Here is a 19169-nt window from a genome sequence, read left to right on the forward strand (position 1 = left end):
TTGTGAACCAAACCCCATTCTAAAATGTGGGGGAGATTCACAAAGAGTGGATTGCAGCTGGAGTCAGTGCTTCAAGAACCACCACGCACAGATGTATGCAAGACATGGGTTTCAGCTGTCGCATTCCTTCTGTCAAGCCACTCTTGAACAAGACACAGCGTCAGAAGCGTCTCGCCTGGGCTAAAGACAAAAAGGACTGGACTGCTGCTGAGTGGTCCAAAGTTCTGTTCTCTGATGAAAGTAAATTTTGCATTTCCTTTGCAAATCAAGGTCCCAGAGTCTGGAAGAAGAGAGGAGAGGTTTTAATCATCATAATTAAATACAATAAACATTTGAAATATATCAGTCTGTGTGTAATGAATGAATGAATACAATATCCAAGTTTCACTTTTTGAATGGAATTACTGAAATACATCAACTTTTTGATGATATTCTAATTATATGACCAGCACCTATAATGTAGTAATCAGCAGCTTGTTTTTTTTTTTTGTAGTTTAAGTTGCTTTTTCTGGACAATGCACATTTGTTTCTTCTATATTTTTATTGCATGTTTCCTTATTGTGCAAATACACTTTTCAAAACATTTTTAACAAATGCTTTCAAAATTTATGGGGACAAAATCAGCCATTTCAAATTGTGGTGGGGACATGTCCCCAGTGTAAATGACACCTATGCATAGGCCTACGGTTGAAAAACGACGCTGCACAAGAAAAGTTATCTTGATGTTTTTCAGAAGTGCTGCAGGTCTTTACTTCTTTGTCAACTGGGGGGGACTTGGTCTCATGACGTCAATATTTCTATCTAATCCTGGCTACAGTCCTGATGATGGACGCTAATTATCAGGTCACATTCAAATAAAGATACAAAAACAATCTGACTCTTCAAACTACAGAAGCAAAGGAAGACACCCGGGTAAAACCTGTGCCACACTCCAGAGAAGAGGCTCCACAGCTAGTGCTCAACACCAGAGCCCCCCAAGGGCTCCACCCCCGACATGAAGAGAACTCTGTGGTAAAGTTTGCAGATGACACCACCATAATCAGCTGGATTTCAAACAACATTGAGTCTTCATATCGGGAGGAAATTGATAATCTTGCAGAGATCATCCTGCTGCTCAACGTCAGCAAAACTAAGGAGCTGAGCGCTGATTTCAGGAAACAGGAGATAAAGACACACACTCCTGGCTACATCAGCGGTGCTGACGTGGAGCAGGTGAATTTCAGGTGAGTTTCAGGTTCCTGAGAATCAGCATCAGAGAACCTGACATGGTAATCTGACATCTCCACGCTGGTGAAGAAAGCTCAGAAACGACTGTATTTCTTGAGGAAGCTTAAGAAGACCAAATTCCCGTCAGCTTTTACAGAGGAACAATAGAAAGCATCCTGACTGGAAACATCACAAACTGCCATGGGATTTGCACGGCCCAGGACCGGAGGGCTCTGCAGCGGGTCATTGGTACCCATCTCCCCAGCATCAGTGATATATTTATGTCCAAGTCCATCTGCTGACCTGGTCCCCTCTCTCCCAGGCTTTTTTGAATATAGATCTCTCTCCCTTTCTCCTGCCTGTGTGAATGGTGTGCTTGAGCTTTGCCTCTTGTGTGTTTGTCCTCTTTCAGGTCTTCACAGTGCAGAGGTCCCTTGGCTCAGGTTTGTTGCTGCTGTTCCTGAGCTTTCATTTGTTTCCCCCCCTCTTAAAGTTAGTTTTCCATACCCACATTATCAAGGAGAAGTCTAAGGAGTCATTTGTGATATTGGGCTATATAAAAGAAAAAATTTTTTTAAAACTGACATGACACTTTGGGTTCCAGCATTTTTTGGAACTTGACCTATACCAGGGACTAAAGCCGTTTATGAAAGCATTAAATAAAAGGATTCATATTTTGCATGGATGGTAATTTTATTTATAAGTGATTGTAGTGTTCCTTGTGTTTTAACCACAAAACTGGACCTCAAAGAACAAGTTCGATTTAATAAATCATTTTACACAGACCTCCAGTCATGTTATTCTAACTTCTAAACTAGTTGCACTAGTAACAATTTAGGTGCATCAAAGTCAAGAATTAGAATAGATTTATGTAGTTTGTTGTGTATATTTGCGCTAACTTTAGGTTCATTGGTGGACATTTGTCTACACTAAAATTAATTTTTTTGCTCACCATTTTAAACTCCTAATAAGCCTCTCAATCAATATAGTAAAAAAAAAACCAAACACTAACATTAAGTCTGAGGTTTGATATGTTGTTTCAGTAACCATTTAAGTATGAGCAATAACTTGAATTATATAGTTATCTCCTCTTACCCAGGGGTTGGTTACTGATTCGATCCCCCCCCCCTTTAGTGCATCTACCACTAGAAGTACTATGACCAAATACAATGAGTTGTTCCTTTTATAACAAATTCAATCAACAGTCTCAAAATTACCTGCACCACAGACCAAGTTTAGATACAGTGGGCTAATGCAGAAACTCTGATATACAACAAAATCAAAGCAATCCAACTTTTGTAATCAAACCCATTTTTATTGGTTGTGTGGTCAGAAAGCCTGCAGAAGTTCTAGTTGGCGTGCAGGGACTTCCAGCGGGACAGAGGCCCTCTGCTGGGAATGTACTTCACCCCACAGCCATCTGAGATCAGACGCTTCTCAGCCATCATGTCATCAAAGTCGCAGGCATTAAACTTGGTGAAGCCATACTTCTTGGAAATATGGATCTGAAGGGAGAACAATGACAGAAGTCAGAAAAGGCATGCATGTGTTCTGCACGACTTTATTAAGTAAAAAACGAAAAAAGTAAGCCTGTGAAAGCCCCCTTAATGAGCATTTTGTCTCAGTGGTCCCTTAAAGAACTCAGCACCTCCCAGCTGAGGACATACACAACCAAAGAGTTACTGTCTGCAGCCTTTGCACACCAGAACCGCACTGCAGCGAGACTAGTCGGCTTAATAAGCTGCAAAGCTGTGACATGACAGCGCAACAATATTTCATGAAGCACATGGAAGAATATAACGAGTTAACATGCACTGCTAACTGTTCGACACAAGTGGCCAACATAAAAATACAACAACCTCAAGGCTTTTGAGTGTTTAGGCAGGTGACGTGCTCGTTTACCTTCTGGCGTCCAGGGAACTTGAACTTGGCTCTGCGCAGAGCCTCGACCACATGCTCCTTGTTTGAGGCCTTGGTACGCACAGACATGATCACCTGACCAATGTGCACACGGGCCACGGTGCCCTGGGGTTTACCAAAAGCACCACGCATTCCAGTCTGGAGCCTGAGCACCACAAGTTGGAGACAACAGCAAATATGATGAATACTATGATACGGTATCCAAGTCATCTGGATTTGACTCATAAATCCTCAGGAATATAAAGACTACAGTCATTTAAACAGCTCAATATATCAATTTGTAAAATCAGTATAGATCCAACTTATTCAGACAAAATTCTAAAACATTCTCAGCTCGCCAACTTCTGTGATATGTTTGACCCTCTCAGAACCTGAAGCAGCTTTCTACACAGTTGACAGACTCACCTATCAGCTCCAGCGCAGGACAACATTTTGTTGATACGGATGACGTGGAAGGGATGCAGACGCATACGGATGTGGAAACCATCCTTACCGCAGGTCTTCACCATGTACTTGTTAGCACAGATACGGGCAGCCTCCAGAGCTACACAGGGGGGTCAGAACCGAACATTAGTGCCTCAATTTCAGCATCAGTGGATGCTTTGTTCACTTTCTTTGTGCTTCAATTTGATTCAAGATTAGTAGTGACGATTGATCAGGATGCAACGTTTGTTTTCTTACATCTGAAGAACAGGATTTGTAGGCATGCATACCTACATATGCGCAGCAACTCTAAACTCAAGTCTGTATTCTCTCACACTCCCCACTATAAAACCTCACGTTCCCAACACAGGAAGAAGGAAAATTTAATGTGAGGTGTTGAGATTTCAGTGACATTCTCACATAGTCTAATTTGCCAATTTTGGTTCCAATTATTTTTTCCTGAAGAAATCAACAGCAGCTTGTTGCAGCAGGTTTTGATGAACTGTGTCCAAACATCTCAGTTCCCAGGCAGAAAAAAATCCCCTCAATTACTGGTTTTAGGTCACTTTTACATCAACGTGTCTGGTCAAGGCTCCTTGACTCCTCACCTTCTGAAGACAGCTGCTCGTACTCATCAGAGACCATGTGGCCACAGAGGGGGAACTCATCTACCTTGGCCTTCTTCCTGCCCAAGTCGAAGATCCTGATCTTGGGATCTACAAACAGTGGAAAAGAATACATTAAGTGGAAAGAACTGGGAGGAAGAGTTTTGCTGATGAATGTTCTTTCAGGAAATGGCAAACATATGGATCAAACACTAGACAAAGCTATCGAAGTAAAAGCTCTGAAATCACGCAGACACATTTGAGGGAGTTCAGATACACTCAATCGAAAAATAAAGTTTTGTCTCAGTGGTCCCTTAAAGAACTCAGCACCTCCCAGCTGAGGACATACACAACCAAAGAGTTACTGTCTGCAGCCTTTGCACACCAGAACCGCACTGCAGCGAGACTAGTCGGCTTAATAAGCTGCAGGATCGTCAACAGACTGACACTACTTTGAAGTCAAAATGGCACTGAACACTAATACTACTGCCCAAATGTCAGCTGAAATGTCAGACAAGACTTTGAAAGCTTACTTCTAATTTTATAACTTTACTGCTAAACTGTCTCACCGACTGCTCCACCCGACTTCCTACATTGTCAGGCTAACACTGATGTTGTGTGAAGAGCATGGAAACAGCTTACCAGGCACACCCCTGCAGAAGCGGGACTTGGGGTAGGGCTTGTTCTTGCAGTAACGGTAGCTGTGAGAGACATGTAAAGTGTTTAATGTAATCATTTATCCAAACAAATCAGAGTCACTTTGACGATTCATACGGAGTTTTTTTAAACTAACAAATCCCATTAAAAGACCAAAAACAACAGTGTTAGTCTGTGGTACAAAACCCATCTGTCCTACTCAAGATGTAAGGCAGAGCAGAGGTTTTTAAATCAAACAGGAGAATAGTGCATATGTTGGAGACTATTTTTAGCAGTAGATGAATCCACTTGTGGTGCTCTAAGTCAGAATAAACTACAGTTTGTGTTCATGGTGATGAAGGGACATGTCACCCAGTGCAGCAGTGAGGGTCACTTATGTGTTTTCATAATTTAACAATGCAGCTCTATGGCTCAGAGTAAGGAAGATGTATCAGGCAGTGACACACACCACTTGTCAGAAGTCTGTTGGTTTTAGCCTTCTTGTGGGATTTGCTGACAAGGAAAATCTAATGACCAAATAGCCTAAACAATGATGCTTTGGATGTTAAACCTATTTTAAGGCATTAATGTCAAGATCGGTCCAAAATTCATTACATTTATTGTAAATCTACAAAAAAAAAAAAGAAACAAATGAAAATGTAGAGGCACGTTTTTTCAGGAGTGGTCTCTGGGACCAATATAAACCCTGAAGGTGATTTAAGAGAGACCCTCTAAAGTTATTGATCACTTTCTGATGTTTAATGTGTCTGTCAAACACTTGCATATTGTAATAAAACGCTAGTAAACGAATTAAATCCCGAACCAACCATAGCACAAGGCCCTTTTTACTTACAGATAAGAGTTGTAACATGTATTTACATGAAAACCTTGAAAGTTGCTAGGTTTGGAACAGCGCTAGGTTTATGCTAGCTGACGTTAGCTTAAGTAGCTTTCAACAAGCTAGCGCTTTGTATCAGCTGAGTGGCATTATGACATTCTGGATAAATACTAGTATTAACTACAGTACACACGTCCTGACGGCCACAGGACGTGTTATAATACTACAGTAAGACAGCAGTATGTGCGAGGGCCTGCCGGGGTGCCAGCACGGTGCACATGGTGCGAGCCGGAGCCATTTTCCCCTGACCGCGACTCAACTGGCCTGTTCTGAAACGGTGTAGGAGACAACTTACCAGCGGGCTGGTCGGCGGCCCATGGTTGCGATCTGTAAATTAACAGATGAAATGAGTTATTAAGTCAAATTGGAGCCAGAATGTATGAAAAAGAACTTTGAATCTGCCTAGTTTGTACAGAGCCGCAGAAAACGCGCTCCCACCAGACACTCACCTAATGGAGGAAAGGAAGTTGATGCGACTTCCGCCTAGTCATAAGGACGACGGCTGTCCGGTGGACATTTATTGTATATTCGTTAACGCATTATTTTTCTTCAGAATAAATTTTTTGTGATATGTAAGAGTTAATATAGAAAAATCATTCAAAAATATCGTTGTGAAAATTCACTGAATGGCAGTCGACAAGCTCCGAGGGAATTCTGGGAATTGTAGTTTTACACGACGACATCGACCTGAAACTTAGTACGAAATGTAGACCTGTTCATTTCTTGTTTTGACAGGGTGTGTATATATAGGTATAATAATAAGTAAAATATACATAAAAATACAATAAAGTATATCATGTTCTAGTATACACACACGACAGTAAGAGGCCTACAGATTTCACTCACTTTTCTCATTACTGGTTTAACATACTAGCTCTTCATAGAGTCAGCACAACAGAGGTCACTGTGACTAAACTGTGGATCACTTTTCATTAAACTTTGACACAAAATGCATTCAATGAACATGTCTTTCAAATTTCATTATCTGTTTTCTCACACAAACTCAACACAACCAAACCTCTGTGTATTTACACGCCATTTTGCAGATGTTTACATATTACTGTTACATTTACATTCAAAAGCAAACATAACACAAAGTAATTCTAAATTCAACTGCAAATTCATACATTCATTCATACATTCTGCTACATCTACATATAAAAACAAATGAAACAATTAAAAGTCAGACTTCTATCAATCTATCAATTCCATCCATCCATCCATCGTCAAACACTTATCCTGCGTACAGGGTCACGGGGGGCTGGAGCCAATCCCAGCAGACATCAGGCGAAAGGCGGGGTACACCCTGGATGGGTCACCAGTCCATCGCAGCCTATCTATCAATTGGTAGTTTTTATTGCCATCCTTTTGATTTTCAACTGCCAAAACTTCCAAAATGCTTTCCAGCATGTTAGGTGTTGCACAAAGATGGTGATGGTGCAGTGGATATGACCCATTCCTTTGGTTTGAGAGACTCAGGCTCAAATCCCCACTCTGACACATCCATGACACTTAACTCTTACTTACTCCAGAGGCATGCGACCTCTGACATATATAGCAAATGTAAGTTGCTTGGGATAAAAGCGTCAGCTAAATGAATTAATGTAATATGGCTTTGTTTCCACTTTTGGTTCAAACCGCATGTGAGTTCCTCCACCTTGTTTGTCTGAACCAGTTTGTGACACTGTGACACAGCAGCAGACGTCCCATCTGTATTCATGCAATGAAAGCTGAAACTCATGCACACATATGCTGAATGCACGCAGAGGCATGCACAGTGGGACAAGATACTGATATGTTTAAATGATAATGACCTTGAGAATGGTACTTTAGACCATAAACCCCTGGCCTGTTTTAAAAATTAAATATGTTTAGACGCTTTTCCATGACAAAACCAACATCATGACAAAAACTCTCTGGAATTGGAGGCGGGTAAACGGTTACTTTAATTAGACTGGCAGCGACTGGATCTGAAGGCTTAAGATCAAAATCTTTACATATCATACATTTCATGATTTTATCTGCTGACTGTCACTACTGATTGACCCACACTGGAACTGACCCGGTTCAACATGGACCAGATCAGTCGTCACGCCCAAATCCTATTCCTAATCATCTCAACAGTCGTGATGTGCGTCTCCCACTTCAAGACAAATAAGGTCCTTCATTTGACAACAGGTCCTTTAAAAACATGACTGTACAACTCCTAACTACTACAAAACACAACTATATATTCTGAATTCACCCATCATGGCATGCTGGTCTGGATGAGGGGGGAATTCAATGCAGGTGCCTTTGTTGGAAATAAACTCCTCCTGCTTGCAAGACTCATCCTCACGCGAGGCTTATAGTCCTCTCTCTTGGCCTTGAGCTCAGCGGAAAGCTTGTGGTTGAGTGAGATCTGAGTGCTGAGCTCAGTTTTCAGCTCCTCCAGCTCTCTCCCTAAAACCCACCTTTACTCAAAGGCGTTTTGCTGCAGGACATTGATCTTCTCCGCCATCTTTTGATGGAGGAAGGCCTGCTCAGCCCTCAAGTTCTGGATCAGATGCAGGTCCTTCGACACTCTGTCTGCGTGAGACTGTTTTTCCTTCTCAACCTCACGCTGAAGTCTTTCAGCCTGCCGTCTGATGGTGAGGACATCAGTTTCATACTTTAGGCTGACCTCATGGTGTGAAACCTTGAGCCACTCTAGTTCTTCTTGAAGAAGCTTGTTCTTCGTCCTCTCCACCTGGGGCTCAGCATTAAACTTCTCTAGGCTGGTCACATGTGCCACCTGCAGCTCCTCACAATCTGTTTGAAGGAGTTTCTTCTTCTTCCTCTTGATATTATCCCTCAACTGAGTGGTAAAATTTATGGTGCTGAGAGTTTCTGGATCACTGTACTTTTGCAGCCTCTCTCCTTTCTTCCTTCTTTTACCCTGTTAAATTTCTTTCAGGGTTTTCTGTTTATCCAACTGCTTTCTTGTCTCATCCAACTCATGGCTAAGTTGGATTCTCATAGTTTGCTCAGAGAAATGTTGCCCCCCCTCTACCCAACAGGTCATTAAGCTCCTTCACTTGTTGTCAAAGTGCATCACACTCCATCAAGACGCTGTACAGAGTCCTTCCTGTGACCTGCTGTCTAAAGGTCCTCTTTTGTCTTCTTGAGTCCCTCACTTGCTGCCCCTTCTTTGGCTGATTGAATCAGTCTCAAAGTGATGCTGCTATCTAAACTTATCTCTGAGGAACAGACGCTGTCTGTATCAGTGGTCTGCCTGGTCTGTTTCTCGAACTTTTACCTGAACAGCTGCTGTCTTATATGGAGAGATCTGCTGATATATGATGATGTCGCGCATAAATTGGAATTATTTCTTTGATGAAGGTCGTGTTTCATTTCGCTTTGAATTCCACATTGAAATGTGAACACAAGGGCTGCCCCACAAACATTTAAACCTGCTATTAATCCCTTAAAGAGCTGTGCACACAATCATACATCACATATTATGTCAGTGTAGTGATTTTTAGTTTTAAAAAATGCATATTGTGAGTTAAAAAATATTATGAATAAACTGTGTGAAATGTATAAATGAAACAATGCTGAAATAATTTAAGAAAATAATAAAACTCAACGACAAATTAACTTCAGATTAACTTTGGAGTATACAATGAGGACTGTGGACAATGTCACTTACATTGGAGGGAGGGATTATTACAGCAAGCAGGAAAACCTGTTTCAATGCACACATGAGCATCTGTTTTAAGACAGACTTGAAAAGTTGTGAATCCATCCTTTAAGTAAATCTGTTGTGTGGACTACCTCTTTGTCACCGGTATGTGACATGTGATATATATATATATCGAGATCAGTGTAGATTCTAATGCAGTTTTCCAAATGGCCCATAGGGGGCCCCATTGTACCATATATGTAAAGTCCCTCCTTCTCTGTGGCCTACATTACTAATTCTTAAAAAGGAACAATGAGCTCATATCTAAACTCTTGATAATGCAGAACAAATGTTGCACTGGGAATGTGAGGAATCTTAACCTCGTTCTGAATCTGACTCAATCTGAGAGCCGCTCCAACATCCGTCAACATAACAAGGTTTGTTAAACATCCTAGGAACCCTGGAGGATTTGTGAGGGTTATTTATGCCCATCTTGTGAGTGTAGACGTCATGTTTGGTATCCTCACACCTATTTCAATTGTGTTTGTGTTGGAAGCTGTTGTTTAAGCTATCACACTTTTAATACTCAATTGTGAATACACAGTCAACATTAAGCACAGACTGCTGGAAACCGACCTGCATGGATAAAATCATGGAGTCTACAAATGAAGAAATAATATCCTTTTGCAAACACAGTCGCCCTAGCCCTGATTAGGAAATGAAAATACACTGCCACTCCTTGATGAGTGACTCAAACACAAAGCGGATATCTCAGGGAGGAAAGCCTCTGAATTGTGGCTGGGATCCCTGTACAGCCTCATGTGAAGGTCAGCTATCAGCTCTGCAGCACCGCCATATCTTGTCTAGTCCTTCCGTTTTGTCTGAATCTCCTCCAGACTTTGCTGTGTCTAAGCTGAACCTCACTGAAGGGCAGGGATGACGATGTGACGATGGAAAATGAGCAAGGACCAAACATGGTCCTACATTGTGTGCCTGGTTCTGGTGACCAGTGACACACACGCACACGCAGACATTAACACACACACATTACATTACAACAAAAATAGCCTCATTTTTCAGTCAAGACCTTAAAGCAGGACTAAATCTCCCATTTTGATCCAGGCTGCAAAAGAGAGCGCTGTGTGTAAAGGCGTTGGTTTGCTTTGCTAACATGCGTGAAGAGGGTGGGCTGTGATTAAATAGATGTTTGACATTTTGGGAAATATGCTTATCCACTTTCTTGCTAAAAGAAATGAAAATCAAAATTAAATGATCAGTACATCTGTCATGTATTCTCCACCTTCCGCACCTGTAAGGAACATTTATTAACAAGTTATATCTCATTTGTCTGATGCAAATATAAAACAGTGATTTGTGGTTTTACAGGTATGATGATTAGTGACTTCCAGGAGTTTCTCCAGGAACTCTAGACCTTTGGACAGAGCCAGGCTAGCTGTTGCTGCTTTCAGTCTTTACATTTAGCTAAGCTAGCAATCTCTTGGATTTAGCTTTATATTAAGCGCACAGAAATTTCCCAAATTTCCCATATTCTCAAATCAAAAGGTCACAGGGGGGATCCTCACAATACTGTTTCCTATCAAAAGTAAGTCAAAACCTGTAGAACACCCATTATTCATTGTAGTTGGATGTATGATGAGAGCATCCACTACATACCTGATGGAGCCTGTGTGGAGTACATGTGGAGGATTGAGCAGAGCAAACAGACTTCATGATGACAATGATCCTGATCATTACAACAGTGACTTGTGTGTGTGGTTTATATTGTCACATGCTGCTGTCTTGACAACTTAAATAGAGAAATGTATTGTGAGCGTTGAATTGCTCATACTTCCAACCACACCCTCACACCCTCACACCCACCCACACACACCAAACTACCCTCTGACCAGTGTGACTGATGTATGAGGGTGTGGTGCCAAACACCCTGCGTCTGAAAGCGGAAGTGTTTCTGGGAGGGTTATGTTATCTGCGTTTCGGCAGGGCCAGTGTGTGGGCTGTGCTGTGCAGAGTGTAATCAAGTTTACATGTGGGGGTCGAGTTCAGTTCAAAACTACAGAGTCGTAGAAATATTTTTCCCCTTCCTCATTCTGAAGAAAGCAAGAGACAGAATAAAATGAGTGAAAGAGTGCACAGAGAGATGGGTGGGGTCATAAAGTACTATAGTTGAACATTTCAGATGTGTCAAATAAGCTGTCAGTCATGGAGCTTTTTAATAAATCAATTTATACCTAGTCCAACCAGTGTACTACATGGTAAATTCCCATCCACTGCTCTGAGGAGGTTGGCCCAGTAAAGTATATTTAAATAAATTTTTCATTTATATTATTATATATTATTCATTGTGAGAGAGAAAAAAAAGGAAAAACTGAAGAAGAAGAAGAATTTATAAGTAAAAAAAAAAAAAAACAACTAAGGGAAGATACAATAAAACAATTGTATTCTGTGGAACACCTTGTCATGTCGTCACCTACATCAAAGTACTCTCTGTATGGAATTGTGCAACAGGCTCTGGCCGTGTTTAGTAATTGTTTACATTTCAGTCATTTCTCTGAGTATCGTCTTCGCTCCAGCTTCCTAGTTACCATACAACACACCTCACCAGGCCAGTGTGTGTGTGTATGTGTGTCCGCATTCATTTTAATACACGTAAAAAATATTCACAAATCTCACACCAAGTCTATTTAACATATGATACTGACATTAAATATTCATGCTACATGATTATTCCTGCCAGAAAGTTTTTGCTTTGTACTCTCAAGGCAAGAGTTGAGTCTTTAGGGAGTTCTGTCTCAAGTCAGTCAACTCTTAAATACATATTTTTGCATCTTGAAGGATAAATCTAGTAAATTCTGTGGTTTTGTTTCTGTCAACAAACCCCAATTAAACCAGCAGTGAATATCTACTCCTACAGCTCCAGAAATGATTAAGAACACATCAGTGAGCCTCGCTTTTGCTCTGGGTGACATGTTCCTTCATCACTATGAACACACACACACACACACAGTGTTGTTTATTTCAATTTGTCCCACATACGCTGTTCTGCTGCCCCAAATATTCACTAGAGCGCCACATGTGGTTTCATCCACCGCTGAAAATAGTCCCCAACAAATGCACCAATGGGCTGTGACGTTGGGAAGTATTGAGATGGACAACCACAATTTTGGTCTTTTCATGAGACTTGTTGGCCCAAACTCTTAATCAAAGCGCTCTGAATGACAGATACAATGTTAAAGTGATTTGTTCCATAGCTTAAAGCAGGATAAGCACAAAATCAGAAGATCAGCAAAACACGAGAGAGTATCTGGAGGATGACGGATGGCACACAGCTGCAGTGTCAGATTGTGCAACATAAAGGAATTTTGGCTGAGTGGGCATTTGGTGCCCATACTGTTCATAAGGAAGTGAAAATAAAGCATAGTCAAGGAGATCAAGGCCAAGGAAAACATAAACAAAGCTGTCAGTGTTTTCAAAGAGTCTGATTCATTCTTCCATACCATCTTCCTTATCATTGGTTCTGGGTTTTTTACTCTCGCTCCATTGAGATCACTGTGGTGGCCTCTCATATTAGCCACCGTCATCGAGGTCCATCAGGTTGAGTGAGACTACAGTAAACATGGAATAACAACAAAAAAAACGTCTAGAGAAAAATCTGCCTTGGTGTGCGTTCTCATAAATTTAGCCATGTTTGAAGTAAACTGAAGATAGAAGTCTTATCTTAGAAGCCAACCACGTTCCCTGAATTCAGTTGAAACATGTCTACCCATGTCTATGTGTACCCCCCACTCCCAATTTCAGATTTGTTTTATTGGCATGACAAGTACATTCATGTGTTGCCAAAGCAAAGGTAGGACTAGGATGAAAAATAAAAGACATTAAAGAGAATCCAGGGGAAAGAACAGACAATAAAGACAAACGTCCTAAATTAACTTATAAAACATGTATATTGTATATAATCATGTGTTGCCTATTACTGTACATCTTGTAATGCTGCAGTACTTTCAGCTCTCTGTCTGGTCTGTCTCCATGTGTGCCCGTCTCTCTCTGCAGGTCGTGTCTCTGCAGGTCTGTGTGTCAGGCTCAACTGCCTCAGTAATGAGATCATATGATGTCATGCAGTTCGTGCAGGAGCAAAAACCCGGTGTGTGTGTGTGTGTGTGTGTGTGTGTGTGTGTGAGAGAGAGAGAGAGAAAGAGACTTTAGAATATAGTTTACATATAAGGCCTAACAGGAAATAAGTCAACTGCAGTACTAATTGTTAATCTAATAAGCTAAACATTTTCGATAACAATGTAATTCTGTAAAGGTAACTTTTTGTCTGTCTCTCTCTTTATTTTTATACCAGGCATTCATTTCTGTCCATTACCTTTTTTATCTAGAAGAATTACTCCATTAGACAGTGCATTACACCACCAGATCCTCCAGTATCAGTTCCAATTTTAAATACTTCAATACTCGCAATACAATTCTTGTCCTTTTAGATACTTATCAGTGTTTGACACAATCAGCCAAGTAATTCTACACATTTTAAAATCCTCTCCTTCTATACAATTAATTCCTGATTCACCTCTTGTGAGGCGGTACTTTGGCTTACCGCAAAGTAAACCACCTTAGTTTAAAGTGTTAGCATGCTAACAATTGCCATGTAGCATGTAGTGTCTGTGACTTCACCCAAAGGTTTCTGAAGAGCTGTTGTGAAGCTCAGTGTGGGACGGTCCCCAGTCATCAGCCATTGTGGCAGTGCTAGACCACGGGTAATCCAAAAATAAGTAAAAAAGGTGGAGCTGAGGCCGAATGATACATGGTTGCTGAACAACTAGCAGCGAGCGACCTGAGAGGGCATCCACCTGTCGTTTAAGGAGGCCACATCCTTATTTATGTATAACTTTCAGCCTTAATATATTTGAGTTATAAAGTAAAGTTGGGCAATTTAACATGGGGGTCTATGGGGATTCACTTGTATTTCCACACTGGCTTCATTTTTACGATCAGCCGCTTGGTATTTGGTCATTAATCAAAGTATTGGACAAACTGAACTTTTGACCTGATGATGGTGGTAGAAGAAAAAAGTTCAGTTCTTTATTCTCGTTGATTCGGCTTGTAGCAGAGCACAGATCAACAATGACGGTACACATAACAGTAGAATTGATCAGGGGAGCATGAATGTCAGTTCATGGCAATACATCCAACAGCTGGTGAGAAATTTCACTCAACAAACTGGAGGAAAAGATCACCAGTGGGATATATCCTCTGGGGGCCATGAATGTCAGTTCATGGCAATAAATCCAATAGTTGTTGAGCTATTTTTGTCTGGACCAAAGTGGTGGACCAATTAACTGTCAGAACGACATCACCATTCATGGCGTCATCGCTAAAAAAGAAAAGAGGGGAAAACAAGCAGAGGGGATGATTAGATGAGGGAGAAGCTAAACAGATCACGAGGGTCAACCGGAAAACAGGTTTTCTTCTTCTCTAACTAGAAATAGTTTCTGATTTCAGACGTCCCCCCACCCACACATTCTTATCCATGCATCTTGGAGTAAAATACACAGTCACACACTCTCGCACACAAGGAATGCATCATTTTCAAATACTTTCACCGCCGTTCATCTGGGGTGACATCATTATTTGTTTCCTTTAACATCTGTTTGCAGTGAATCGCGTCCAGATGCAGGTGAAGAGGACAGCTGTCACCTTATGTTTCATTATGTGATCAAGATGTGAAATGCACACACACACACAACAAGCAAATGAGTCACACAGGTTTGATGTGTTCACAAGTGTGTGTACAGTACCTGAGTTTTTCTGCAGTGGTGATGCAATGCATGATTCACACAGTGTCACCTGGATGAGCAAGAGGGGCCTCTCTCACATACACACACACACACACACATACTTATTCATTCACACGTAACTGACAAGTCAGTGAACCGGTAGGGTCATGATGATGTAATTGGGATCAGACTTTGAAACCATACGCTATCTGACCCAGAGGTGTATTTGTCTGTGTGTTCAGGCAAGAATGACCACGTGCATATATGTGTAAAAGAACACCTAACAGACATTTGCATTGATGTACATTTTGTGCGCACTTATGAATGCAACAACAGGGAAAAGATTTAGCACAAGAAAACTTGATTTAGGGTTGGAAAGAGGAGGTAGATGGAGGGAGGGAGGGTGAGAGGGAGATCAGTCATTCATAGCTGCTCTCTCACCGCATTCCTCCCCCCTTATATGGACAAAAACACTGGAGCCCATCTCTCCATCTCTGTACCACACATACACACAAATGCAGAAGCCACCAAACTACAAACAGTTAGGGGTTCTTCATCTTTTTTAAGCCCCTGACCCAAATTTAGGAAATGTGATCCACTGTAATGAGAGTGCATTGCCCTTGTCATGTGGCCACACAGTAAAAAAACACCCCACAACATAATTTCTGCACCGTGATATCCCGAGTCCATCTCTCTGCATCGCTACAAGCCTATGTTTGTTTGCTTTGCTCTTTTCCTCACTGGGTCTGTTTGGCCTGTCCGCCGCCGTTCTCAAGCCTCCTCTCTGTTTAGACGAGTTCAAGAGAGGAGAGGACCCAAGAGAGGCACGCTGGTCACGAGGGAATCCAGCAGAGCTTGCTTGGTTAAAGAGCCAGAGAAATAGAAAAAAAATAATAAGTGTAGAAACTAAATGAGGGAGTGGGGGTCTGAGGATGGGGGGTATGTACAGGCAGGCTGAAAGGGGCGAAACAGACTTAGTAAGAGGAGGCAAAGACAGAAAGAGGGGCAGAGAGAAAGGAAGGGAGAGCTTACCTTAAAAGGCTGTGTTTGTAGATGGAGTAGGGCGTTGTTTAAATATACTTGTGTATGTGCATTCCCAGGTTATTAAATGTCCCCAACCTATATTAACAGATGGGTGGGGGGGGATTCAGAAGCTTTATAGAGCAGAATATAGACAAAACTTCAGTTGGAGAGAGACCACCCTCCTCAGAGGTGGGCTTACATCACTTTATCACTTTCCAGTCTGTATCTTAGTGATGATGGAGGAGGATATGTGATTGTAAAGTGTTTGCGTATGTGTGTCTCTTGCCAAAACGGCCAGTAGTTACTAGCAATAGATTCCTGTAGTCTTATTCATTCAGTTAAGTCAAGTCTCCTTTTAAAGACTGTGAACGTGTTGTCTTGATGCTGAGCACCCCTGTCTAATGTCAATATCCACTTGGAATGCACACACACACAAATGTTACAGATAGACTGGACTCCTCACAAACAGCTATTCTACTTTTACTGTAACTCACTCGCAGAAGTGTGCATGTGATGATTACATGAACACAGACACACACTCATCCTGCCTCAGCCCCATGCACTCATTACCCAACAGGAACTGAAGATCTGGGAATAGGTCCAGGTTTCTCTCTGTTGCGCTCCTCCAATCTGAGTGATTTTCTTAATATGGCCAGAGGGAGTGAAAAGAGACAAAGAGAGCTGGGCCACTAAAGTCACTAAAATGTCTGGCAGGCCATCTATCTCCCTGTCCAAACTGGACCAGATTCAATGCGTTTGTTTAATCTACACAGTGTGCACGGGTGCAGTTTGCCACTCAGGACTACGCAGGCATCTGCAAAAGGTTTAAACAATCATTAGCTTTATTTACTTTCACAACCAACTTAAAACTACTGTTTGATCTATTCTCAGTCTAAATCAGTCAATATTGAGGAGTTATGTAAATGGATTTCTTAGATAATGATTTATCATTATATCATGCATACTATGCCCCAGGCACCACACATCAAAGGTACTTTGCAGAGCTTTCTTTTAAACAAAGAAAGTGATGTTTCAACAAATACACGTTGATAAATGTTGAATTACCTTCCTCTGAACTTTTGCAAAACCGTAATATATATATATATATATATATATTTTTATTTTTTTTTTTTTTAACACCATTAGCGCTATGGCGCAATGTTTTTACAAGTGGGTCCCCATTCTGCTTTTATTGTGCAAGGATGCACATGCAACGTAATTCACATCCTACCAAGGGTTTCACGTTTTTCGTCTGATGATCAGTTGGTGGCGGTAAGATGTAAATGTAAGTAACAGGCAGTGAAGAAGACGACTGCAAGCAAGTAAATATGGATGTAAACAATGCAGGTTTCAGGTTTACACACAATGCATTTAGGTAAGAAACAACAATCCATAACTTTTGTTAGTTTACTCCATAGGACACCATTAAAACCTGCATTGTTTACATCAGTTGTTTAGTTGTTTACTTGCAAACAGTTGTCTTCCTTCTTGCCTTTACTGGCACATTGAAAACAAGCTTTGTTTGATAGTGCTTCTAAAGTCATAAATCCTTTGAAATAAGTTTTCTTCTGACCCCTAATGACAGACTGTGGCCTTGTTCCAAAAGCACATTTCCTTCTTTTTAGGTCCAAAGGAGGTGAAAATTAGAAAATTAGAGCGTCAGAATATGGTACCTAATCTTACGGTAAAATAAATTTGTCTCTTAATAAATGTCTAGGCCAAGTCAGATGTGCATTTAGTCATCATGACCACATCTGAAGATTTGGGGTCCATTTTTTCTTTCTTTTTTTTCACACTATGCACAGAAGAGAGAAGACCAAATGATGCACAGTCACATACTGTCTGTGTGTGTGTGTGTGTGTGTGTGTGTGTGCGTGTGTGTGTGTGTGTGTGTAGTTTAGACTAGGTGAAGTCATGTAGCTGTTTTCTGTTTAGTAACCTTGCTGCGCCTTCGGCTCTGACCAACTGGTTTGACTATAGCTGGCATCCAGACACAAACACACACACGTACATACACAATATATTTACACATATGCTGGGCATGTGAGTATGTCAATGATTTAATCTGCAGGCTGATTAGAGTAACAGACTACCACATACAGTTTAGCCTGATTAGCTCTCAGCGTGCAGAATACACAGAGAAAAAACAGACACTTCTTTTCCACCAAAACACACACACAAACATGTACTGTAGATGCAGAGGGTTTTCCCAGAAGGAAACCCCTGCAAGCGATATTAACACATTTTCCATGGAATACAGCACACATGTACGCAGAGCACTAAACCACACACACGCATATTGTACTCATATCCACATCCACACACACACAATAGATTTTCAGACGTCTCATTATTCCTGAAGTTCTGACGTCCGAGTGTGTGTCTCATCCTGCGGTAGACATCAGAGTCTGCTGCTCGGTGAGTCAGTGTGGTTACTCTGCTCAGCCCTGTCTGTGTTTAATAACCTCAAATCCTCACAGTGCAGTTTACTGTGCTTGTGGTAAGAGTAGATACCACATATTAAGTGCGTTGAAAGTGTGTATGTGCAGGTGCAGGAAGTTTTAAGTGGTGGTTTGTGCTTTTATGACAATGAGCTCTTGTTTTGTAGCGGTAGGCCTGTGTTTGCTGTCTTGTTGCTTGTGCAGAAGATTGCATAGAGGTAGGCCTGCACGATATGAGGAAAATCTGCTATCAGCGATAACGTTTAATATTACGTTTTAATATGACTTGTGATAATTAAACAAATATTGGTGTGTGCGTACTAGCTGCATAGTAGTTTTTGAATTCACTACAGGATTAGAATTTTAAATATAGCTAAATGTCATTTCTAGAGCAGCAAAAGTGAAGAAAAAAAATCATGAAATACACTCTATAATATCTCAGTGGAATTAAATTTAAAATAAAAATAAGACAAAATAAGTCATATTCCTGACATCACCGGTTGCCCCGTCCTTTCTGTGTGGAGTTTGTTCTCCCCGTGTCTCGCTGGGTGCTTCGGCTTCCTCCCACCGTCCAAAGACATG

The 19169-nt window shown here is 41.2% G+C and overlaps 1 protein-coding gene and 2 non-coding genes across 3 annotated transcripts; all 3 read right to left on the minus strand.

The window, feature by feature from the left end:
• Positions 1-2500: 2500 nt before the first annotated feature.
• rpl10 (ribosomal protein L10) lies at positions 2501-6195 on the minus strand. Its single transcript, XM_046057496.1, has 7 exons — positions 6138-6195; positions 5984-6015; positions 4797-4855; positions 4158-4265; positions 3532-3670; positions 3109-3271; positions 2501-2711 (listed from the first exon to the last, which is right to left on the minus strand). Exons 2-7 carry the CDS (start codon positions 6004-6006, stop codon positions 2556-2558), a joined length of 648 nt encoding a protein of 215 aa, XP_045913452.1. The 5' UTR covers positions 6007-6015; positions 6138-6195; the 3' UTR covers positions 2501-2555.
• Positions 2821-2953, minus strand: LOC123975893. Its single transcript, XR_006826186.1, has one exon. It is a non-coding gene; the product is annotated as a small nucleolar RNA SNORA70 (small nucleolar RNA).
• On the minus strand, positions 4451-4583 carry LOC123975892. Its single transcript, XR_006826185.1, has one exon. It is a non-coding gene; the product is annotated as a small nucleolar RNA SNORA70 (small nucleolar RNA).
• Positions 6196-19169: the final 12974 nt, after the last annotated feature.

The sequence above is a fragment of the Micropterus dolomieu genome, linkage group LG08, assembly GCF_021292245.1.
Source record: "Micropterus dolomieu isolate WLL.071019.BEF.003 ecotype Adirondacks linkage group LG08, ASM2129224v1, whole genome shotgun sequence".
Lineage (NCBI taxonomy): Eukaryota > Metazoa > Chordata > Actinopteri > Centrarchiformes > Centrarchidae > Micropterus > Micropterus dolomieu.

Coding starts and splice junctions, on each gene's coding strand:
- rpl10 (XM_046057496.1), bottom strand. CDS start 6,006: ATGGGCCGCCGACCAGCCCGCTG. Junction 4,856..5,983: donor GGCCGCCGACCAGCCCGCTG/GTAAGTTGTCTC, acceptor TGTCTCTCACAG/CTACCGTTACTGCAAGAACA. Junction 4,266..4,796: donor CTTCTGCAGGGGTGTGCCTG/GTAAGCTGTTTC, acceptor CACTGTTTGTAG/ATCCCAAGATCAGGATCTTC.